Source organism: Siniperca chuatsi, linkage group LG11, assembly GCF_020085105.1.
Source record: "Siniperca chuatsi isolate FFG_IHB_CAS linkage group LG11, ASM2008510v1, whole genome shotgun sequence".
Classification (NCBI taxonomy): Eukaryota; Metazoa; Chordata; class Actinopteri; order Centrarchiformes; family Sinipercidae; genus Siniperca; species Siniperca chuatsi.
In genome coordinates, this window is record NC_058052.1 from 5,595,351 (window position 1) to 5,614,335 (window position 18,985).

At 39.8% G+C, this 18,985-nt stretch overlaps 1 protein-coding gene across 2 annotated transcripts in view; it reads right to left on the reverse strand.

Annotated features, from left to right (window-relative positions):
- Positions 1 to 12,928: 12,928 nt before the first annotated feature.
- Positions 12,929 to 18,985, reverse strand: part of sertad2b (SERTA domain containing 2b) — a 43,340-nt gene continuing 37,283 nt past the window's right edge. For both annotated transcript variants that reach the window (XM_044214341.1, XM_044214340.1), the window contains one exon: positions 12,929 to 15,551. In XM_044214341.1, coding sequence (XP_044070276.1) covers positions 14,255 to 15,547 — 1,293 coding nt within the window. In that variant the 5' untranslated portion in view covers positions 15,548 to 15,551 and the 3' untranslated portion in view covers positions 12,929 to 14,254. The remainder of the gene's footprint in view (positions 15,552 to 18,985) is intronic.

Here is an 18,985-nt window from a genome sequence, read left to right on the forward strand (position 1 = left end):
TTTTCTTTGAATTAGCTAGCTAACTTTTAACCTTAATTAGCAAGCTAACACTAATCATACACTTTTAGTTTAGTTTGTTTGACATTATCAAAAAGCTGACATTAAATCAGGCACAGCAACAAATTGTCAACAAAATGTAAAGTCCATAATTTATTTTCATTGTGGTCCCTGATGATAATGTTATGGAAATAGAAGGTCTGAACTTCTAATTAGCGTTAGCTTGCTAACTTTTTTATTGTTAGCTTCCCGGCAAATTTTTTTTAGCTACTGTTACAAGAGTTTATACAGTGATGCTACGGCAGTGTACTGTATACAGATGATAAACATTACCTACACTAGCTGGGGTAGTTTTATAAAGATAGTTAGAAAAGGCTGGAGCTCAAGCATGTCTAGCCACCAGTGTTTTCAGTTAGCTAGCATGCAAGCTAGCCACACAGACCTCTCGAGTGATCCATTGATGGAAAACTGAAAACTAAGGAGCTAAAAAATATAATGAGCTAGTGTAAGATAAATAGCATAGTGAGCGGAAGTCGTGACGTCACTAGCCTCTGTTTCACTAGCAACTAAATTTCTCATTCAGCATTTCTTTCATCGGTCTTCTAAAAAAATGAAGGGTGTTCTTGGGGTTTACTTTCCCGATACTAAGACAAATCGGCATTCACTATAGCAGTTGCTATAAAAAAATTGAAACCTTTCTGATTCCAACAAAGTTAATTACTTTGGTTTTGTCCATATCGATAAAACTCATCAAAGCTCTCTTCTAACCTAATTTTTTCTACGTTCTAGTTGTAATCCATGCTGGATATCATGTGTAGACCACACCATGTAAATTCGATGTAAATTGGATATTGTCTGTCACAGAAGTTATCATACATGTGAAGTTTGATTCAGATGGGAACGATGTACAGTAAAGTTACAACCAGTTCCTGTTTCATGGAGTAACATCGAAATTCGCCACCCCTTAACAGCCACATTGTTTGACAAAAACTCAAGCTTTTGCTAACTTTTCATCTGCAACCTGTTTTATATATGCTGACTAAGTTTGAAGTGGATCAGATTGACGGTCTATGACAAGTTCATTAAAATATGACCCCTATAAATCGCCAAAAATATGAAAATTAATTAAAAATGGTTGACTTCCTGTTGGGTTTAGGTCATGTCACTAAGAGACTTTTTTATTCGTCTCGGCATCTTACATGTGACTTCCTGATGTCAGTAGGTGGTGCTATGACTATGACTCAGTTTGGGGATGTGGATGTGTTCAGGCCTGGACTCTTTGTCCTGAAGCAGAATTGGAGCGATTAGAATGTTTAGAAGAAATTAGTATTAACAGGGATGCGTGTCCTAATGAAAAATTAAATAAATTCCAGATTTACAGCCACTAGAAAGGAGGGCAGTGTCAGTTGAATTTCAAATGCAGAAAATTAATTGATCAGAAGTATTATCTATTATGTGCTCATTAAATGAGCTACAGGCACAGATGTTTTACAAAATACGTCAATGGTGCCTAGATAAAGTAAATGGGAAAAATCCTGACCCATTTTATGTATTTATTTCTGGAGGAGCAGGCACAGGAAAGTCTCATTTAATAAAAGCTGTGTATTATGAGGCATGCAGATTGTTAGCAAGAATGTCTAATAATCCAGATGACATTCATGTTTTACTAACTGCTCCTACTGGTGTGGCTGCATATAACATTAATGCTACAACAATACACAACAGCTTTGCGATAATAATGCTAGGTTGGTAATAATGCTTCATTGCCATATCAACCTCTAAGGAAGGAAAAAGTAAATACAATAAGAGCCAATTTGAAAGATCTACAAATATTGGCAATAGATGAAATTTACATGGTTGATCATAAACTTTTGGCCTATATCCATGGGAGACTACGACAAATTAAACAATGTGCTGATTTTTCTCCCTTTGGCAATGTTTCTGTTATAGCTGTTGGAGATTTTTATCAGCTGCCACCAGTTAAAGGAAGGCCTCTTTAGACAGAGCAAGTAGGGACCAACCTATGGGCAAATACTTATAGTCACATAGAGTTGACAGAAATAGTGCAGAAAAGAGACCAAGAGACACTAAATCGACTCAGGAAACATACCAAAGGGGAAAAAAGAGCAGGATGAAGTGTTATTAAAACAATGTGAGACAGGCATGAGTGAAGACACAGAGGACCCTCAAAATGTTGCAACAAACAGCGAAGTGCAAACACATAATTTCAATATGTTTGGTCCAAAGGCTCACGTTATGCTTATCAAAAATATAGATGTTACAGATGGACTTGTTAATTGAGTGTTTGGCACTGTTTGTACTGTGAAATTTGATGGAATTCCCAAAAACGTCAATTTTGATGATAAAAAGATTGGCAGAAAACTTAAGGTTAAATTTCCATGTTCAGTACCAGGACTTGAAAATGCAAGCCCAATAGGCGCTGACAAGGACAAAGTGACAAGCAGTAGTGGAGTTAGACGTAAATTCCCATTACATCTAGCCTGGGCTTGCACAATAAATAAAGTGCAAGGGTTCACTTTAGACAAAGCCATGGTGTCATTTTAAAAAAAAATCTTGGCTGGCCGAGCATATGTAGCCTTAAGTCAAGTGACATCTTTGGAAAATCTTGTCATTTAAGATTTTAAAGCCACTGCCATATATTAAAAAAACGGTATTGACATTTATCTAGAGAAAATGAAAAATATATTGAGGCTCCATTAACAAGAACAGAATTTTCTCTGTAGGTCTGTTTACATAACATTCGAGGTCTAGATGTACACATAACAGACCTAAAACATGATCACAGGATATTGTATGCTGACATACTTTGTATTACAGAAATATGGTTGCAACACAATGCACCACATAATAATATTGCAATGCCAGGATGCACAATTCACCATAAAGTAATGTCTCAATCATACAGTAACGTGGCAATTTTCTCTGGTTTACAGATAGAACAATGGTGGCGTTGGCTTCTATCACAAAAACCACATCATTTGTGACATTCTACATGTGCCTTGTAGTGACTTGAAAGCCATAATCTTTAATGTTCAACCTCTGAACCACAATTACAAAGTGCTGTATAGACCGGCATCACAGAAATTTAGCCTATTCAAAACAAACCTGACTACTGTAGTTAGCCATTTTAATCAACTTTCAGTAGGAAAATAATAAGGGCTTGGTGGTAGAGCCACCTGGGCTTGGTGGTAGAGTAGGTCGTCCACTAATCGGAAGGTCGGTGGTTCGATCCCGGCTTCCCCCAGCCCACATGTCAAAGTGTCCTTGGGCAAGACACTGAACCCCAAATTACTCCTGAGGTGCCATTGGTGTGTGTCTGTTTTACTTTATTTAAACTGATGGCAATGTGAATGTGTAATATGTAGTTGAAGCACTCGGAAAAGTAGTCGGAAAAGACTAGAAAGGCGCTATATAAGTACAGTCCATTACCATTAATGAGAACGCACTTGTTTCGAAATCCATAGAAAACCTCATGCAACAGCAAGGTTACAGTCAAATTGTAACCATGCCAACAACAGAAAATGGGACAGTAATTGATCACATTTCCATGAAAGACAATCCTAAAATCGTGCAAATAATTTCCACATGCTACAGCTACCACGAATGGGTTTCTTACTTGCTAACTAGGACCTGCAACATTCATCACTGAAGGTGGAAAGTCTGTACTACTGTGAGGGGGGCTCTTTTAGTGAGTTTATGACTTAAGTTACACACTTGAAGAAACATTTCTATAGCGCCAATTCATAACAGAAGTTATCTCATTGCACTTTTCCTATAAAGCAGGTCTAGACTGTACTCTTTATAATATTATTTACAGAGACCCAACAAATCCCACCATGAGCAAGCCCTTGGCGACAGCGGCAAGGAAAAACTTCCTTTAAGAGGCAGAAACCTCGGGCAGAACCAGACTCAAAGGTGGGGGGCCATCTGCTGCTGCCGTGTTGGGTTGAGAGAGGGGGGGAGGCAGAGAGAGCGAGAGAAGGGGGGTGGGGGAGAAGGAAGCACAATGCAAATTCCATCTAGAATTTTAAAATAGTAACAATGTAATGGTAGTGGTAATGTTAATATTAATAAAGTAATAATAATAGGAATGATAGTCATAGGAATAATAATAACAATAATAGTAACAAGGCCAATAACAACAACTGTAGTAGTAGCTGTCGAGCAGGAACACAGGGGCAGCAGGTGGCCCATAACAAAGAAAGAACAAAACTACAAGAGAGAGAAGATGTCGAGTTAGTAACATGCAGTAATGGGATAAAAATGCATACAGATGGAGAGGGACAGGAGGAGAGAGGAGCTCAGTGCATCATGGGAAGTCTCCCGGCAGTCTAGGCCTATAGCAGCATAATTTCAGGACTCACCCAAACCAGCCCTAACTATAAGCTTTATCAAAGAGGAAGGTCTTAAGCCTACTCTTAATCATAGGAGTACAGCACCGAAAGAGATAAGCCTTCAGTCTTAGGAGTTTAGCAACCCAAAAAAATAGAAATGTCCATCCAGCTCTTAGTTTCCTTTACGTTAGATACCATCCTGCAAAGTCCCCTGCATTTACCTGATCATTCACCTGATCCTGTTGCTTGTTCCATGCCTTAGATTACTCATTCTATTTATTTATTTAATTATTTATGTATTCACTTTCTAGCTTACTTATTTACTTATGTAGGGCCTGCATCATTCATCACTGAAGATGGAAAGTCTGTACTACCGTGAGGGGGGCTCTTTTAGTGAGCTTATGAGCTTTTTCATGTGTATGACTTAACAAGCTATACACTTGAGAAAACATTTCCGACATAGGAGTACAGCACCGCAAGAGACAAACCTTCAGTCTCTTCAGCTCTAGTGTCCCTTACTTTACAGATCCATCATGCAAAATCCCCTGCATTCACCTCATCATTCACCTGATCCTGCTGCTTGTTCCATGCCTTAAATTACTCATTCTATTTTTTTTTTTTTTTTTGCTACAATTTATGTAGATTGGATTTGCAATCCCAGATTAGTTTAAAAAAAAAGTAGGTTTCACGTTTGTCGTGATTTTGCAACAAAAGTGCCACCTAGTGGCTGAAAAATACATTTGAAAAACTCAAAATGGAAAGAGACATTTCTGTTGAGTTTTTTTCAAATGTGTTTTTTTTTTTTGCCGCTTTAAGCACCACAAGCCAGTGCCATATAGTTCCATTATATTCAAAAAAGGCAGACATCTCTACAGCTGATACCTCCAAAACTCAGCAACTCACACCAATCTAGATGAATAAATAGCACTACAGGTAAGATTTTTGATTTTGGGGTGAACTGTCCCTGTAAGTCTTGGTGTCCATGTATAATTATAATTATTTCAAAACACAAATAACAGAACAAAATATATCATTCTTGACAATAACATATATGAATATCATAGTAAAAAAAACAATAGAAAAACAATATTTGACTTACCTCTCCTCTTTCCATAAAATGTGCCAAAACACATAAAATGATGCTCCAAGGGAGGACGTCTTCCCTAACCAATCAACAACCAGAATACAATATTGACATGGCATTGGACCAATTATAATTTCCAAATTTCTGAGTAAAGCCATAGAATATTCACACAGTAGCAGCATATTAGAAAATAAATTATAACGTGCAAATTGCTCACTACTTTTAAACACACTAAGAAAATACATTTTATTTAGGCCTTTTCAACAGAGTCCAAATTTCTTTTTTTCAGATTTACGTTTCCCTTTTTTTAATCAAGCTGTAGCTAACTAGCTCCTTGCATTAGCCAACGCAACAGTTAGCTTGTTGTAGCACCCTGAAGAACTGTTGAGCTAATGGCGAGAATGGCTTTGGACTGGGGGGCACGGCAGAGGCAGGACGCCGCTGGGGAGAGCAGCCTCTGGCCTCGCTGCCTCAGCTGTCTGGGCTTGACCCACGGCGGGACTATGGCCAGCCGACATGCTGCTGCACTCCCCTCACCCGGGACCCCAGTATGGGCGACGGACTGCTGCAGGGCATGGAGGATATTGCTAGTTGGATTATTGCTACATTTGCGAGTGCTTATGTTAATCGGCCACCTGCTCTGGATCAGGTATTTACCAATGGTGTTGTGATAATTCCTTTGATATTTCCTTTGTAGTCTAGAAATGGAGCTGATGTGTTTAAACTACTTTGTTAAGGATAATTGCCAGCAGTTTACGTATATTTAATTTCTCTTGATAGAAACCACACACTACTTTAATATGCCCTGGTGAACCTGTACTTGTGATAATGCATTGTTGGGAATAAAATATTGGAAATCAGGCCAGCTTGGATTCAAATAGCAAGTGGTCATCATCAGTCACCACACCTTCCTTCACAGGTGTTGAACACTGGCCTGCTTTTTGTTACAGCCCTGATAAATACTCTATTTTCTGCATTAGACCTGTATGGTTAATCTGGAAAAAACAGGATAAAATTAAATTATGTTATTTTTAATAAGATAAGTAGCAACTAGTGTAAAATAACATGATGCCGTGGGTCGGTTTGCTTGTTAACTGGTATTCTAAGTGCACCCCTCAGTTATTCAGATTGTATATAATAGTGTACTGCTATTTTTATAAGCAGGAAACGCCATGAAACGCTCGAAATATGAGTGGTACTGCCCCCATTTCAAGTGATACTCCTCCACCTGATCAAGCAGCCTATATAAAAATTGTTCTAGGGCAGCCGGCTGACCAAGAGAAGTGTGCCACAAAGATGGTGCTGGTGCAGAGGAGGCTTTCAGTTCTTTGACCAGAAGTGTCTGGATTCAAGTGGTGGAGTCAAGTCACTTACTGCAGAGAGGTCACCCAAATTAAACAGACTTGGTGAAGAAAGGGATATCTAGGCCAATAAGGTTTTCCACAGTGTTATGTATACAGGGTACCCCTAGGGTTCTCCAAGTTCAATTTAAGACATTTTTAAAGACCTTTTGAATACCACTTAGAATGAAATTTAATGCCAACCTCGTGGCCATACTGGCAAAGGTATGAAGGATACAATGGAAAATCTGTGTGGATTTTAAGCCCTCGAAAATAATTATTTACCAAGTACTTGAATTTAATAAAACACTCATAATGTTCACATTCATTTTTAATACACAATAGCTTTGTGAGGTGTGTGTGTGTGTCCTCTAACCGTTTTCAGGATCCAAACCACCTCTGCCCGAAAGGTAGAGCCACAATGAGCTCGCAGGTTCACGGGCCGCACTACTGACAATGCGATTTCTTCAGTATTGCTACACACTGGTGTTGGTGAAGAGCTTTGCTGTGCACAGCACTGTGCTCTAGGTGCCTGCTGCTGGCGGGCTGTAGCACATGTGACGTGTTTCGCGCTCTTCATATGGGAGTCCAAAGCCATAAGTCCCATCGTCCCCACTTGAAATACTTTCGGCACAAACAGCATCGTGCCTCACGGTCATTGCCTGGAATGAGTTTAACCCACTCATATTTTGGATTCTGCTGCCACTTAACGACACTTGCCCATTCTGAGGCAATGAGCTAATGTTAGCTTGTTAGTAGCAAGGTGCGAGGCGTTTGGTTTTCTTTCGTTCTTGCTCGCACACACTCCACTGTAAAGTGCGTAAAGCAATACACTGACGTAAACAGTTCCTGTACTGTTGTAACATCCAAGTCACACCAAACAGAGTCAATTGTAACATTACACACACACAAAACGTTTTACACATTTGACAGTTATTTATGACGTTACAGTATTTATTTAATCCTACGAAAGGACAAGAATTTTTTTTAAGACCTTTGTCAACAAAATTCAATACTTTGTAAACGAAATTCAATACTTACCTTATTATGAGAATATTAAATTCAATGTTTTACCAAAACTCCTGCATTTTTGGGCAACTCCAAAGCATGTGTACTAAAGAACTAATTGTGTCAAGACACCTCCTGCACTCTGAGTTGTCAACCAAACCCACTTTATGCAGCCTGGATGGCGTCCAGTAGACTCTATTTATAATTTTGGATTGGATCAGTCTTGTTCACTTAACATTTTTTTCCCCATTCATAAGAATTCTCCCCCATTCTGCCTCTGTAAATGATACCTCTAAGTCAGTTTCCCATGTCAATTCAAGGGACAGTATATTGGAATCCAAGGCCGTAAGCATCATAGAGTAGTAGGAAGGGGCTTCATGACCAAGTCCAGAAATGTTTAGGAGTGTCAACGCTAGATGGGGCTATTGAGGGGGAGCCAAAAGTTTGTACCAGTAGGTGTCTTTATTGTAAATACTTCCAAAATAGTTTGTGTGGTAAATTGAATTCCTGTCAAAGTGCCTCAAAAGATTTTAATGTTTCATCCTGATACAAGTCCCCTAGAACTGTGATACCTTTTTGAAACCGGGTGATTAATCTATACAGAGCCTGGGATTTAGCCAGATCCAGGCAGACCAGTGAAGATAGGGGGGGACGACACCAAGGCCTCCTCTGTCCTCTGCAGTTTTTGCGGGTTCACTCTGGGATGCTTGTTATTCCATAAAAATTTATTCCAAAGTTGATTTAATAGTAGTGTAGTGGGATTCAGACTGGGAGAGCCTGCAGCAAGTTTAATGATTTTACCTTGCACCACATAGAGAGATACAATAGACCATCACTCTATATCAGCCTGCAGTCTCTCCAATAGGGGGTCAAAGTTTATTTTAATCAATTCAGACAATGGGGGTAGGGGGTCCATTTGTACATGTGAAACGGGTTTTGCACATTTGTAGATTTCTTTCTGTCAGCTTGTGGACCAAATGTGACTTCCCTCCTATTTATTTGTATTTGTTGTGGTGAAACTATTTACATTTGTAAAACCTATATTATTTTTATGTGAAATTAAAATACATTTTTACAGAGTAAGTTATGCATATTTGCAAATTGTATTTTTGTGGATATGACTTTACACAACACAAATAAAAAATACATGGTTGTGCGTAGTAAAATATTTGTGTATCATGGTACACATTTGTGGATTGTCTTCTATAGGTTACAACTAATAAAGTCCAATAAAAACTCCCATACATTTTAGCTAGGTTAAATGTCTACACTGTTGTCTCGTGTTGTCTCATGTTGTCTCATTAGTCTCATGTTCCAAAACAAATTTAAAAGCAAATTGTTTAATTGCGTCGTGGTTATGACATTAGCATTAGCCTTGCTAATATTATCTTAGCATAAAGAAAATGGAACCATCAGGGGCTAACTTTAAAGTTAAATTGTCACTTTGGCTGAGGAGCTCAACTTATGTTGTAATCGTCAGCAAAATGGTAACGTTAGTAACGTTAAACGAGTAGACCCAGAGCCCTAACGTGAGTAGCGTTATACAAGTGGAATTTGGAATAACAAGTACGCTAACTTTAGACTCCATGAAATAACGTTAACACCTCACGTTACATCTAAATTGTGATGGCTAGCGTTCACTAAATCAAAACAACTGAACCTTATCAGGCTAATTAACAGTCCCAAGCTTGACATATAGTCATATAAACCAATTGAGTTTATCATAACACTTAAGACCAGAAACGGCCCTCTTCAGTCTTTACTCTTCTTAGGTAGGCTATGTTGCACATGCCAAGAACAGAAGCCAGGAGCTCAGGAACTCAGAAGGTATAAAAAATATAAAATACAGACATTATCAGTAAACATTTGGAATTTCCTGGAATGAAAAGCATGACCCAAGTATGGAACTTTGGTCACATGATAACAGGTTTTCAATTGTGAAAAGTTCAGATTATTTTGTCAAACAAAAAAAATCTATTTCAGCAACATTCATTAAAAGCACGCTGGTCAAAGGTCTGCTAATTATATAAATATGAAGGCCAATGTGTTTATGAGCATGTATGTCAAAAAAACAAGACTGTACACAATATCAGAAAGTAAGGAGACAAAACAGACATTTGCTCTTTTTACAGTTTATTGTATATATATATTTATATATATATAAAACTACAAAAGTAAGACTTTCAAATTCATAGACAGCTGTCCATTATCTCATATACTATACATATACACATATATGTATGTATATATATATATATACATACATATATACATATTTATTATCTACAGTCCATATTTGGATCCCAATACAGTGATCAGCTGACAGTTTCTCTCTGTGTGTTTGTCTTCTATTGCATAGAAAAAGGCACAGCTCTGAGGTCTGTGTAAAATACAGCCGTCGTAGGAAATCAGCCTCGACTGCGATCAGTCCTTCTCGGCGATTGAAACCACTGCACACTCGGACAACGCTAAAACAGATTCAGTAACAAACACTGATCGAAAAAGTCTCAGGAGCTCGAATGTTGTTCATATTATGTACATTACTTTTGGCATTGAAGCGTCTATGACAGGCTTTGGAGTCTTGACATCTGAAGGTTGGAGACGGGTTTTTGAGTATTGCTGCATGAACTGTTCGCCTTCATCTGGAAAATGATGAACAAAAAGAGTACAAAAGATGTAAAAAGTTGTGGCCGCCACCCCACAAATATCAATAACAAAGCAACAAACAAACAGATAAACAAGATAATATAACTACCTATGTATATAAAAAAATGGCTTCCACCCATAATTCCACACTCAGATACATTCCTATCTGAAGTACATTCCTACCACACATTCTGTACACACATTTACAATCCAAATGTTCACTTCACATCAAAAATAAATATATTTACACAGAAAAGAAAAAACAATATGAATAAATAACTTCATTGACCAAAATACAAGCACTCCAAAATTCAAACATAGTGAAAGAAACAAGACACAGTCGTCTACAAACAGTACTAGTTGGTGCTGCTATCTGTTCAGCTCACACTGCTTTGAATTCAGTTCAAATGTAGTTAATTTACATACTAACTGAGGTCAAATGCACACTGGGAAACTAATAATCTTCCATTAGAAGAAGTTTTAACATCACCCCGACCTCAATGCTGTTGGTTAACACAGTAAGATGAGTCAGACTGGATTCCAGATAACACATTCTGTCCCACTAACAACTGCTTAATCCCAACAGCTTGGAACTTTACTAGAAATACTATTAACATACCATTTTACACCATAGCAAGGCTGTTGGCAGACAGAAGTGTTTAGGGTTTCTTGTGTTATTTGTTACTTAACTACTTTTGAAGGAAAAAAAATCCACCCTTAATTATTCGCAACACCTCTTGGTGATGTACCCTGCATTTCTGGACCACTGCAGTGTCTGTGGTGTATTTTTCTAATATTGCTAGACAAATGTAGATATGTATAATTATAAGATACAGTGCATAGCAGTTACAATGGTGTTTGGTTTAAAATGACCCATTAAAGTTGCACTTATCAATATCTTTTATATTATTACTGGATCGAATGATTATGCATAATGTGTAAGGTGTCATTTGTAGTGAGGAACTCACAGATAATTATCACCAACTTCTGCAGTTCCCCTTAGTTCTATGGAGCGTTTTAGCTTCATTGTACTGGTTTTCTGGCCCAGAACTCTTCTTTCATCTGCAGCACATCTTACATATAAGCCAAAACAATTTTATAAGGTGATGAGATGTCATATGTTATGTTTTCAGCTGTTCTGTTGTTGAGGAGGTGGAATCCAATTTCACCAAAAGTAGCCTCAAGACTATTACAACACTTTACCACACAAGTCCTGAAATGCATTGAACATTCATGAATGGTGATAAATAAGTGTAAAAGTATCCCAGGGTGGATTTTTCCTTTAATATTTGAGCCTATTGATGAGTGATGAGTCTGACTGACTCATTGCTTCTGTTTTTCTCAATATTGCAGCAAGAAAAGGCATTTTACATCTTTTTGTTTTATTGTGTCAACTCAAAACAAGTCATGTATCTGCACCTTGAAGACTCCTAAATTTGTACTATCCTGTGGTCCTGTAACTAGTTTGACTTCAATATAAAAGGAAATATGGTAGGTCTGTGATTTGTCTGCGTCTACTGCTGGCCTTTTCTACCTATCAAATTACAGCTATCCTGGTGGCAACATGTTGGTCCAATTCAGAATGGGCAATGTGCGAATTATGGCTAAATATGTGACACTGCTATACACAATACAAACTCCTTGCAAAAGCTTTTGTGTGGCTGTGGATCCGTTCATTCTAAATGGTCAGCAGTCTGATAAGGTATATTTAGATGACTGCGACACAACTGTTTTAAGCCTTTTGCTTCTTCTCCAAAAAGCTCTGCAATGCATTTTTATCCCTTTTTACTTTGAGCACCACAGTAGCCATATCTGTGAATTGGGGAAAGTTGTGAGTTGGATTTCGACTATTAAATTATCAAACATAACATCAGCTTCATTATTTTAAAAAAGTAATGGGAAATTTGTGTAAACAGGACTATTTTTTTTAACTTTGATAGCATATAAAAGGCTCAACTGTAGACATAGCATTTGATAAACTGAGTCTATTCTATTTAAAACTCTGTGTGTGTGTGTGTGTGTGTGTGTGAGATCTGCTGGGGAAAAAACATGAGGAATCCTCATGTGACCCTCATCTTAGATGCTGCACTTAGCCATCACATTATGTCTTTTTGTGCCAAAAATCATTCATAGTGGCCGTTGCAGGAGGGTAGTGTTTTGAAACAAGTCTTTTGCATCGTTACAGTATCAGGTTAACACTGTGGTTTGGGTGGTTCAGTGGAAATCCACATTCAAATTAGAGACAGATTTAGCCCTCCTGCTATCGTATGTGTTTAAAACATCCATGGGCTTTGGGGTCAATATCAAAACTGTACTGTACAAAAGTGAGCAAAACCATGAGATTTGGCATATAGGGCTCCTATTCTAAACAAAAGTAAACATATTCTGCAAATACAGGGTGTGTGTGTAATACTGTATGCTGGGCTGTAATTTGTCTGTCACTCATGTTGCTAATTTTGTAGGAATCAAACCAAAAATAAGGCATTTCCACTCAAATATTCAACTTTCTTTGTGTGTTTATGAGAAATTCTACAGAGTCACATTGGTACCACAATGACTTTCCCTGCTATCTGTGATAGTTGTTTTGTCTTGGGTCCTATGAAGCCAAATTAGTTTGGAGCCTAAAGTCTCTGCTTAGGTTGGACTTTTCAGATCATCTACATCTACAGTAGCTGGGAGGAAAGAGTTGGTGATGGGCTGCTGCCGCTTCTAATGTAAGCACGTCAAGCTTTCCTGTGGATGTAGCTCATTTGAATTCTGCTGTAACTGAAGCATGATAACTAGCCCAAATGACTGAGCTCATGTAAATTTCCATCCAGCACAGTTATATGTGCCTGCCAATAAGGAAGGGAAAGAAAAAAATAAGTCCTGAACTGAATTCATAGACATGATGTGTACAAGAACAGACATCTCCTTCTACCAAAAGAGTTTAACAAACAACCAGGCGATGTGTTTTAGAGCTATTCCCAAAGCGTAATTATATAGCCAAGCTAATATGTAGCACACTGGCAAAACAATGTATTTCTCATAAAAAACTTTTTATGCTTGCTTTACAAATAACATAGCATATGTAATAAGATAAAGATTAAATAATTATTATTTGATCATGTTACCTTACCTCAAATTACCTTACTTAATAATAGTTTTAATACAATACAATAAATTAAAACAAACATTGAGGAGTGACCTCTCTAGGCTTGTTAAAGTGAAAAGAACTCGGAAAAAAACAAATACTGTAAAAACAGGAATTGAATAAGTGGTCATTTTGAAAGGCACTCATCTGTTAAAAGCCATGAATTCAGTGTGTTTGTGTGTTTTGTGTGTGTGTGTCATGTGTGTTCACTTGTATTTCTATACCTGTGAGAAGTAAATATCCTCACAAAGACAGAATGATCAAAAATCCTCCAGAATGAGAACAATTTACCGGTCCTCATTTTTTCTATTTACAGTTACTTTTTAGGGTTAAGGCTTGGGTTCAGGTTAAAGATTAAAACTAGAATTAGGTTTAAATTAGGATAAGGAAATGAATGGAGTCCATGGAGGTTCTCACAAGTATAGAAATACAAACATATGTGTGTCTTTGTTTCCTGGTTACTTCATTTCCATATTTGGAAAGGCAAGCACAGTGCATGCACAGTGTTGTGTAGTAGCAGTTATCATAGTAGTACTAATTGACATCACCATCAATGTTTACAATTACCGACCTTTGAAGAGAGTAAAAAAAACATAAAAACAACAACCAGAAAACCCCCCAAATCAATCCCAAATTGTCATTCCAGTCTATTCTCAGGATTTAACTGTCTGTGTGTTTCTGAGGTTCTGAGTCACGAACCCACCAACACCTCCATGATGTGGTCTAGTTCTGTCAGATCAATTTTGAAAGGCTGACTGGCTGAAACCTGGGGGGCGGGGCCGCTGTATGGCGACGCCAGCGATTTGAGGAGGTCGTCCGCCGTCACCACTGGCGACAGTTTGGCGAGGCCACCACCTGCCGTCACGCTCACAGCCCCTGCTGTCGTGCAGGGGTCAAAGTCATACATGGACGTGTCGATGTCGGCAAACAGAACATCGTCCAGCGCCAAGTCTGATAGAAACCCCGAGGGGGAGGAAGAGGAAGAAGGGGAGGAAGGAGAGGAGGAAATGTCTACTAGGCCACTAGGGGGCAGTGTGGGCAGAGTGTCCATCGGCCGGAGCTCAGCACAGCGGCTTTCTGCTAGCAAGATGCCAGCTGCCTCTGGTTTAGCACCCATGGTCCTGCAGTCTCTGGGTGGGCCTGTGGGTGTTGGGGAGAGGGGTGCTAAGTGGGAGGGCTGGGTGAGTGGCGTGGGAGCTGGGGAGGTAGTCACGGTCGTAGTATTAGCTGCTGCTGTCCTTGTTATGGCTGTGGGAGGACCCAACTCCATGTCACTCAGAGCGGAGGGGAAACCGTCATTGGACGAGGCAGGCACAGGGACCCGTGGGGACGTCTGGCTCAGAAGTGCCGAAGGTAACGGGGGAGGCTGTGCCGGGGGAGGCGACAGAGGAGGAGTGGGTGGGGATGGAGCACAAAAGGCTGAATCTCCACCATCCTCCTCCAATAAGGAGGCTGGAGTGAGGCAGGCTTCCAGAGGGGCGGAGCAGGCCTCCAAACGGTTGTGGCAGGCCTGGGATGCCTGGCAGTTGGGAGGCACCATTGGGTGGGGTGAAGACGGTGGAGCGATCACCGGCATCAACAGCGCAGAAGGCTGGGATACCTGTGCCGTCGCTGCCGCTGACAAAACACCAAAGGAGGGTGGTGCCTCACGGAAGCCCTCATCCATAGGGTCATCTGGTGGCGGCGAGGGCGGGAAGAGCAGCGGCCGCAGGGAGCCTTCCTGCTTGAGTTCATCCTGGATGCGTCGCAGCATGTTGTTGATGAGGACGCGGCGCTCCAGGCTGGGCTCGCCAAGTGGCCGCTGGCTGTACAGCTTCATCAGGGAGATGTTGAAGATGGTCTGCCGCTGCAGGGTGTACGACACCTTGGACAGGCCCTCTGGACCGAGGCCTAGTCCCCCTCCCGCCACCGACACCTCCAGCGTTTTGCCTTCCAGCCCCTCTTCATCCTCATCCAGCTTCCGCTTCGCACCTTTACCGAACATATATCTGGAAAACACAAGACCGCAGAGACGGGACAGGAGTTAACTTGTCTGTAACATAGTCAGTAACAATACAAGGCAACAAGCATGTCAACTTGGGTTGCAACTGATTATTCTTAGACGATTATTTTTTCAATTAATCAATTTGTATATTAAATAAGTAAAAAAGTAAGTAAAAAATGCCCCTGTGACATATTCAAATTGCTTGTTTCAGAAAGAAAGGCCTGTGTTAATATATTTGTGTCACTACGAAGTTTATCCAGCAGCGCACTGTGTCATTACAGTGGCATGCAGTGTCATGACACGAGAAAGAAGAAGCAGCTTTGTAGAACTCGCATCATACCATGAAATGTAACAGCCACCTCACTAATGGTAAAAACTATAAACCAGCACAAAAATGAACGAAATTTTGCGAATTGCAAATATGCCCCCCATTTTTTTGTTTTGTTTTTTAAAATCATTATCGTATATAATTTGAAACACCAGGATGCAGCGAGAATTGGTGTGTGTGTGTGTGTGTGTATTGCCCTATACGCTCACTCCGCAAGTTGCGTAGGGCCCCGCCTCCCCCCTAGTCAAAGCGAGTGTCAATGTTTACAACGTTGATGACAGGATTAAGTGGAACTATTCTTCTGGTCACTTAAAGAGAAATTAAACACCATGAGCGAGAAGTGTGGGAACAAAGGTAAACTTGTGTTCTCTGCTCTTCAATGTTACTGTTATTTGTCAGCAAGCTGCTAGCTGCATCTCTCTCTAGTCTGTCTGTCTTGCTAACCTAGCTGGTTAGTGCATCTCTTGGTCTGTCTGTGACTTGCTTGCTTGCCAGCCAATTCCAGGGCTGTGCTCTGTGACTTTGTGCCTGACAAAAGTGAGAGTGACATGCAACTATTTATTACACCAACGGGCAATGGCGTTTATAAACTGCAGCACAGAAAAGATGACTGCGTTGCGCGTGAACATATGCGCATGCACGAAATTATACTCGCGCTTTCCAGCAGCAACCTCTGTGGGGACCAGTGCAGACAATATACAGGCGTGATGGCACTCTAGGCGCACATAATTTTAAAACAAGACAATGATTATCTAGTCTTTCAGTCAAGGTTTAGTTACAACTCGGGAATAATGCAAGATGGAAAGCAATGGATTGACACCGACTATTGATTGAATAATGAATTTAAAATGAATTGTTTGACTGGAATAATTACCAGGCAGCAGAGTCAAAGCACAGCGTTATATTTTATTATTTTCTACATTTGATATTTTCTCTAATTTATTATTTATGTTAATGTTAATATTCACTTATCTTAAGATTCTCTAGAAAATAGTCTATTCATTCTGTTCTGTATAGGTCTATTTATTCTTAGACCAACAGATGAAGTAAACTGTTTTAAAGGAGGGAGGATTGTAGTGGGAGCACTGTGCTGTCAGGTGTGACTGTGTGGCAATGGCACATGGTTTACATGGCTCACGGGTCAGAATAGTTTTGTTCTGTTTTTTAGGGAGGCCGTAACAGAGCCCCTTTGCAGAATTTTGCCTAGGGTCCCAGGGAGTTGTATGTCAATTTAAGTGGCGCTCCTAAATTTTGTGCTGGTGCGCCAAAATTTTTCAGTTGGGAGCACCAGTGCTACTAGTGGAAAAAGTTAGTCTGGAGCCCTGAGAGTAGTTGCGAATTAATTTCCTGTCACTCGATTAATCAATTATGCAACTCATAACTTCAGCTCTAATGTCATCTAAAATAAATGATGTACCGTAGTCCTGGTTTGGCCTTTTTAGTAACAATTACATCACCATACACTGATTTGTAATTGTAGCACGCCACTTGGGCCAGTCCCCTTTGGACCATGGGGGTTAAATGTAACCCCTCTGGGTATGTCAAAAAATGCCAGAAGGCAGTGATGAGAATTCTGTGAAAATTTTAAGATAATAAACTAATCTTCCTCAATTACTAACCATGTTTTAAATACAGGGTTCCCCCCCCCCAGTGGACTTTTCCCTGACTTTCGCTAACCAATTCAGAGCACTTCCATGACCAAAAACTGTTCTTTTTTCCTGGTTTGTTGAAAACTGGTGAAAATTGACATACTTTTTTGTTCCCTGCCTGGAATACACCTCAAACAATTCTGATATTCCAAAAAATTCACACCTGGCCACTGGGGTTTTTGTCGGGGATGCACCGATCCGATACTGATATTGGATATCGGTCCGATACTGACTCAAACAGCTGGATCAGGTTTCATGACGATGGGGCCGATCTATTGAATTAAATTCTGTTTATGCCTACGTGTGCGTACTACGTCATGCGTCAGCAGCGATTGTGATTCACTCTGAAACACAGTCGCAAAATACAGCTGGAGTCAAGAAATGTAATAGGTCAAAGGTTAAAACTATAAACCAGCACAAAAATGACAACATAAACCACCATGTTCTGAACATACACATTACAAATACTGACAAAAAGTAGCATTTGCATTTTGGAACATAAAACAGCAAACTTAAACTACTCAGTCCAGCACTAGGCATCATGGGAAATGAGTGGTGTTGCTACAATATGTAGCAAAAAGTGGATCAATGCATCCCTAGTTTTTGTATGTTGATTCAAATCCAGAAGCCCTAATGAATGACAGTTTAACTGGGAGGGGTCGACTATTTGTCTATTGAAAATATCATATATATAATATTTGAAATCTATTTCATTCATTTCATTTCTATTTCAACCCTATTTCTAGTAGGTTATTTCATATTTCACCATTTTAATTATAGGCTACTTAATTCTCCACCTTATTTTAGTGTTTACTCAAACTAATCTGCTCACCTTGCTTGCTTGCTAGGGGGAGATTGTCTACTAGTTAATCGATCGAGGACAGCGTCGTTTTCTTGGACGGATAAAAAAAAATTATTATAAAATGGGTCGCCAAATGTACTTTGCCGGATGTTAATATACCTGGGCGGACCGCCTAAGTAAAGTCTATGTGGGAAACACTGGGCCCTACTGGATCTCGACATGTTTGCAGACTGAAACCCAGCAGCTTAACCGTGGTGATTCAAAAAGCTGCTTAAACGCAACAAGCTTACTGCAACAGGGAATTTAAAAAACATACATTGAAACCAAGAGCAGCTGCAATGGGAGCCTCGCCGCTGCATACTGTAGCCCGGCACACTCATACACACACACACACACACACACACACACACACACACACACACACACACACACACACACTCTAAGTTATGTAATAGCAGCGTTCCCTGCTGTACCACAGGATCATAGGCCAGATTTAAAGCCCAACCCCCCTCCACCCTCCCTCCTCCTACCATATTAGAGTAGCACATTGAGTTACTTATACCACTTTCAGACAGAACCCATTCATATGAGACAGCTGCCACCCTGCTTCTCAGTGTTAGCAGAGACTTCAGTCTACACTGTAGTTTTAAATATTAAAC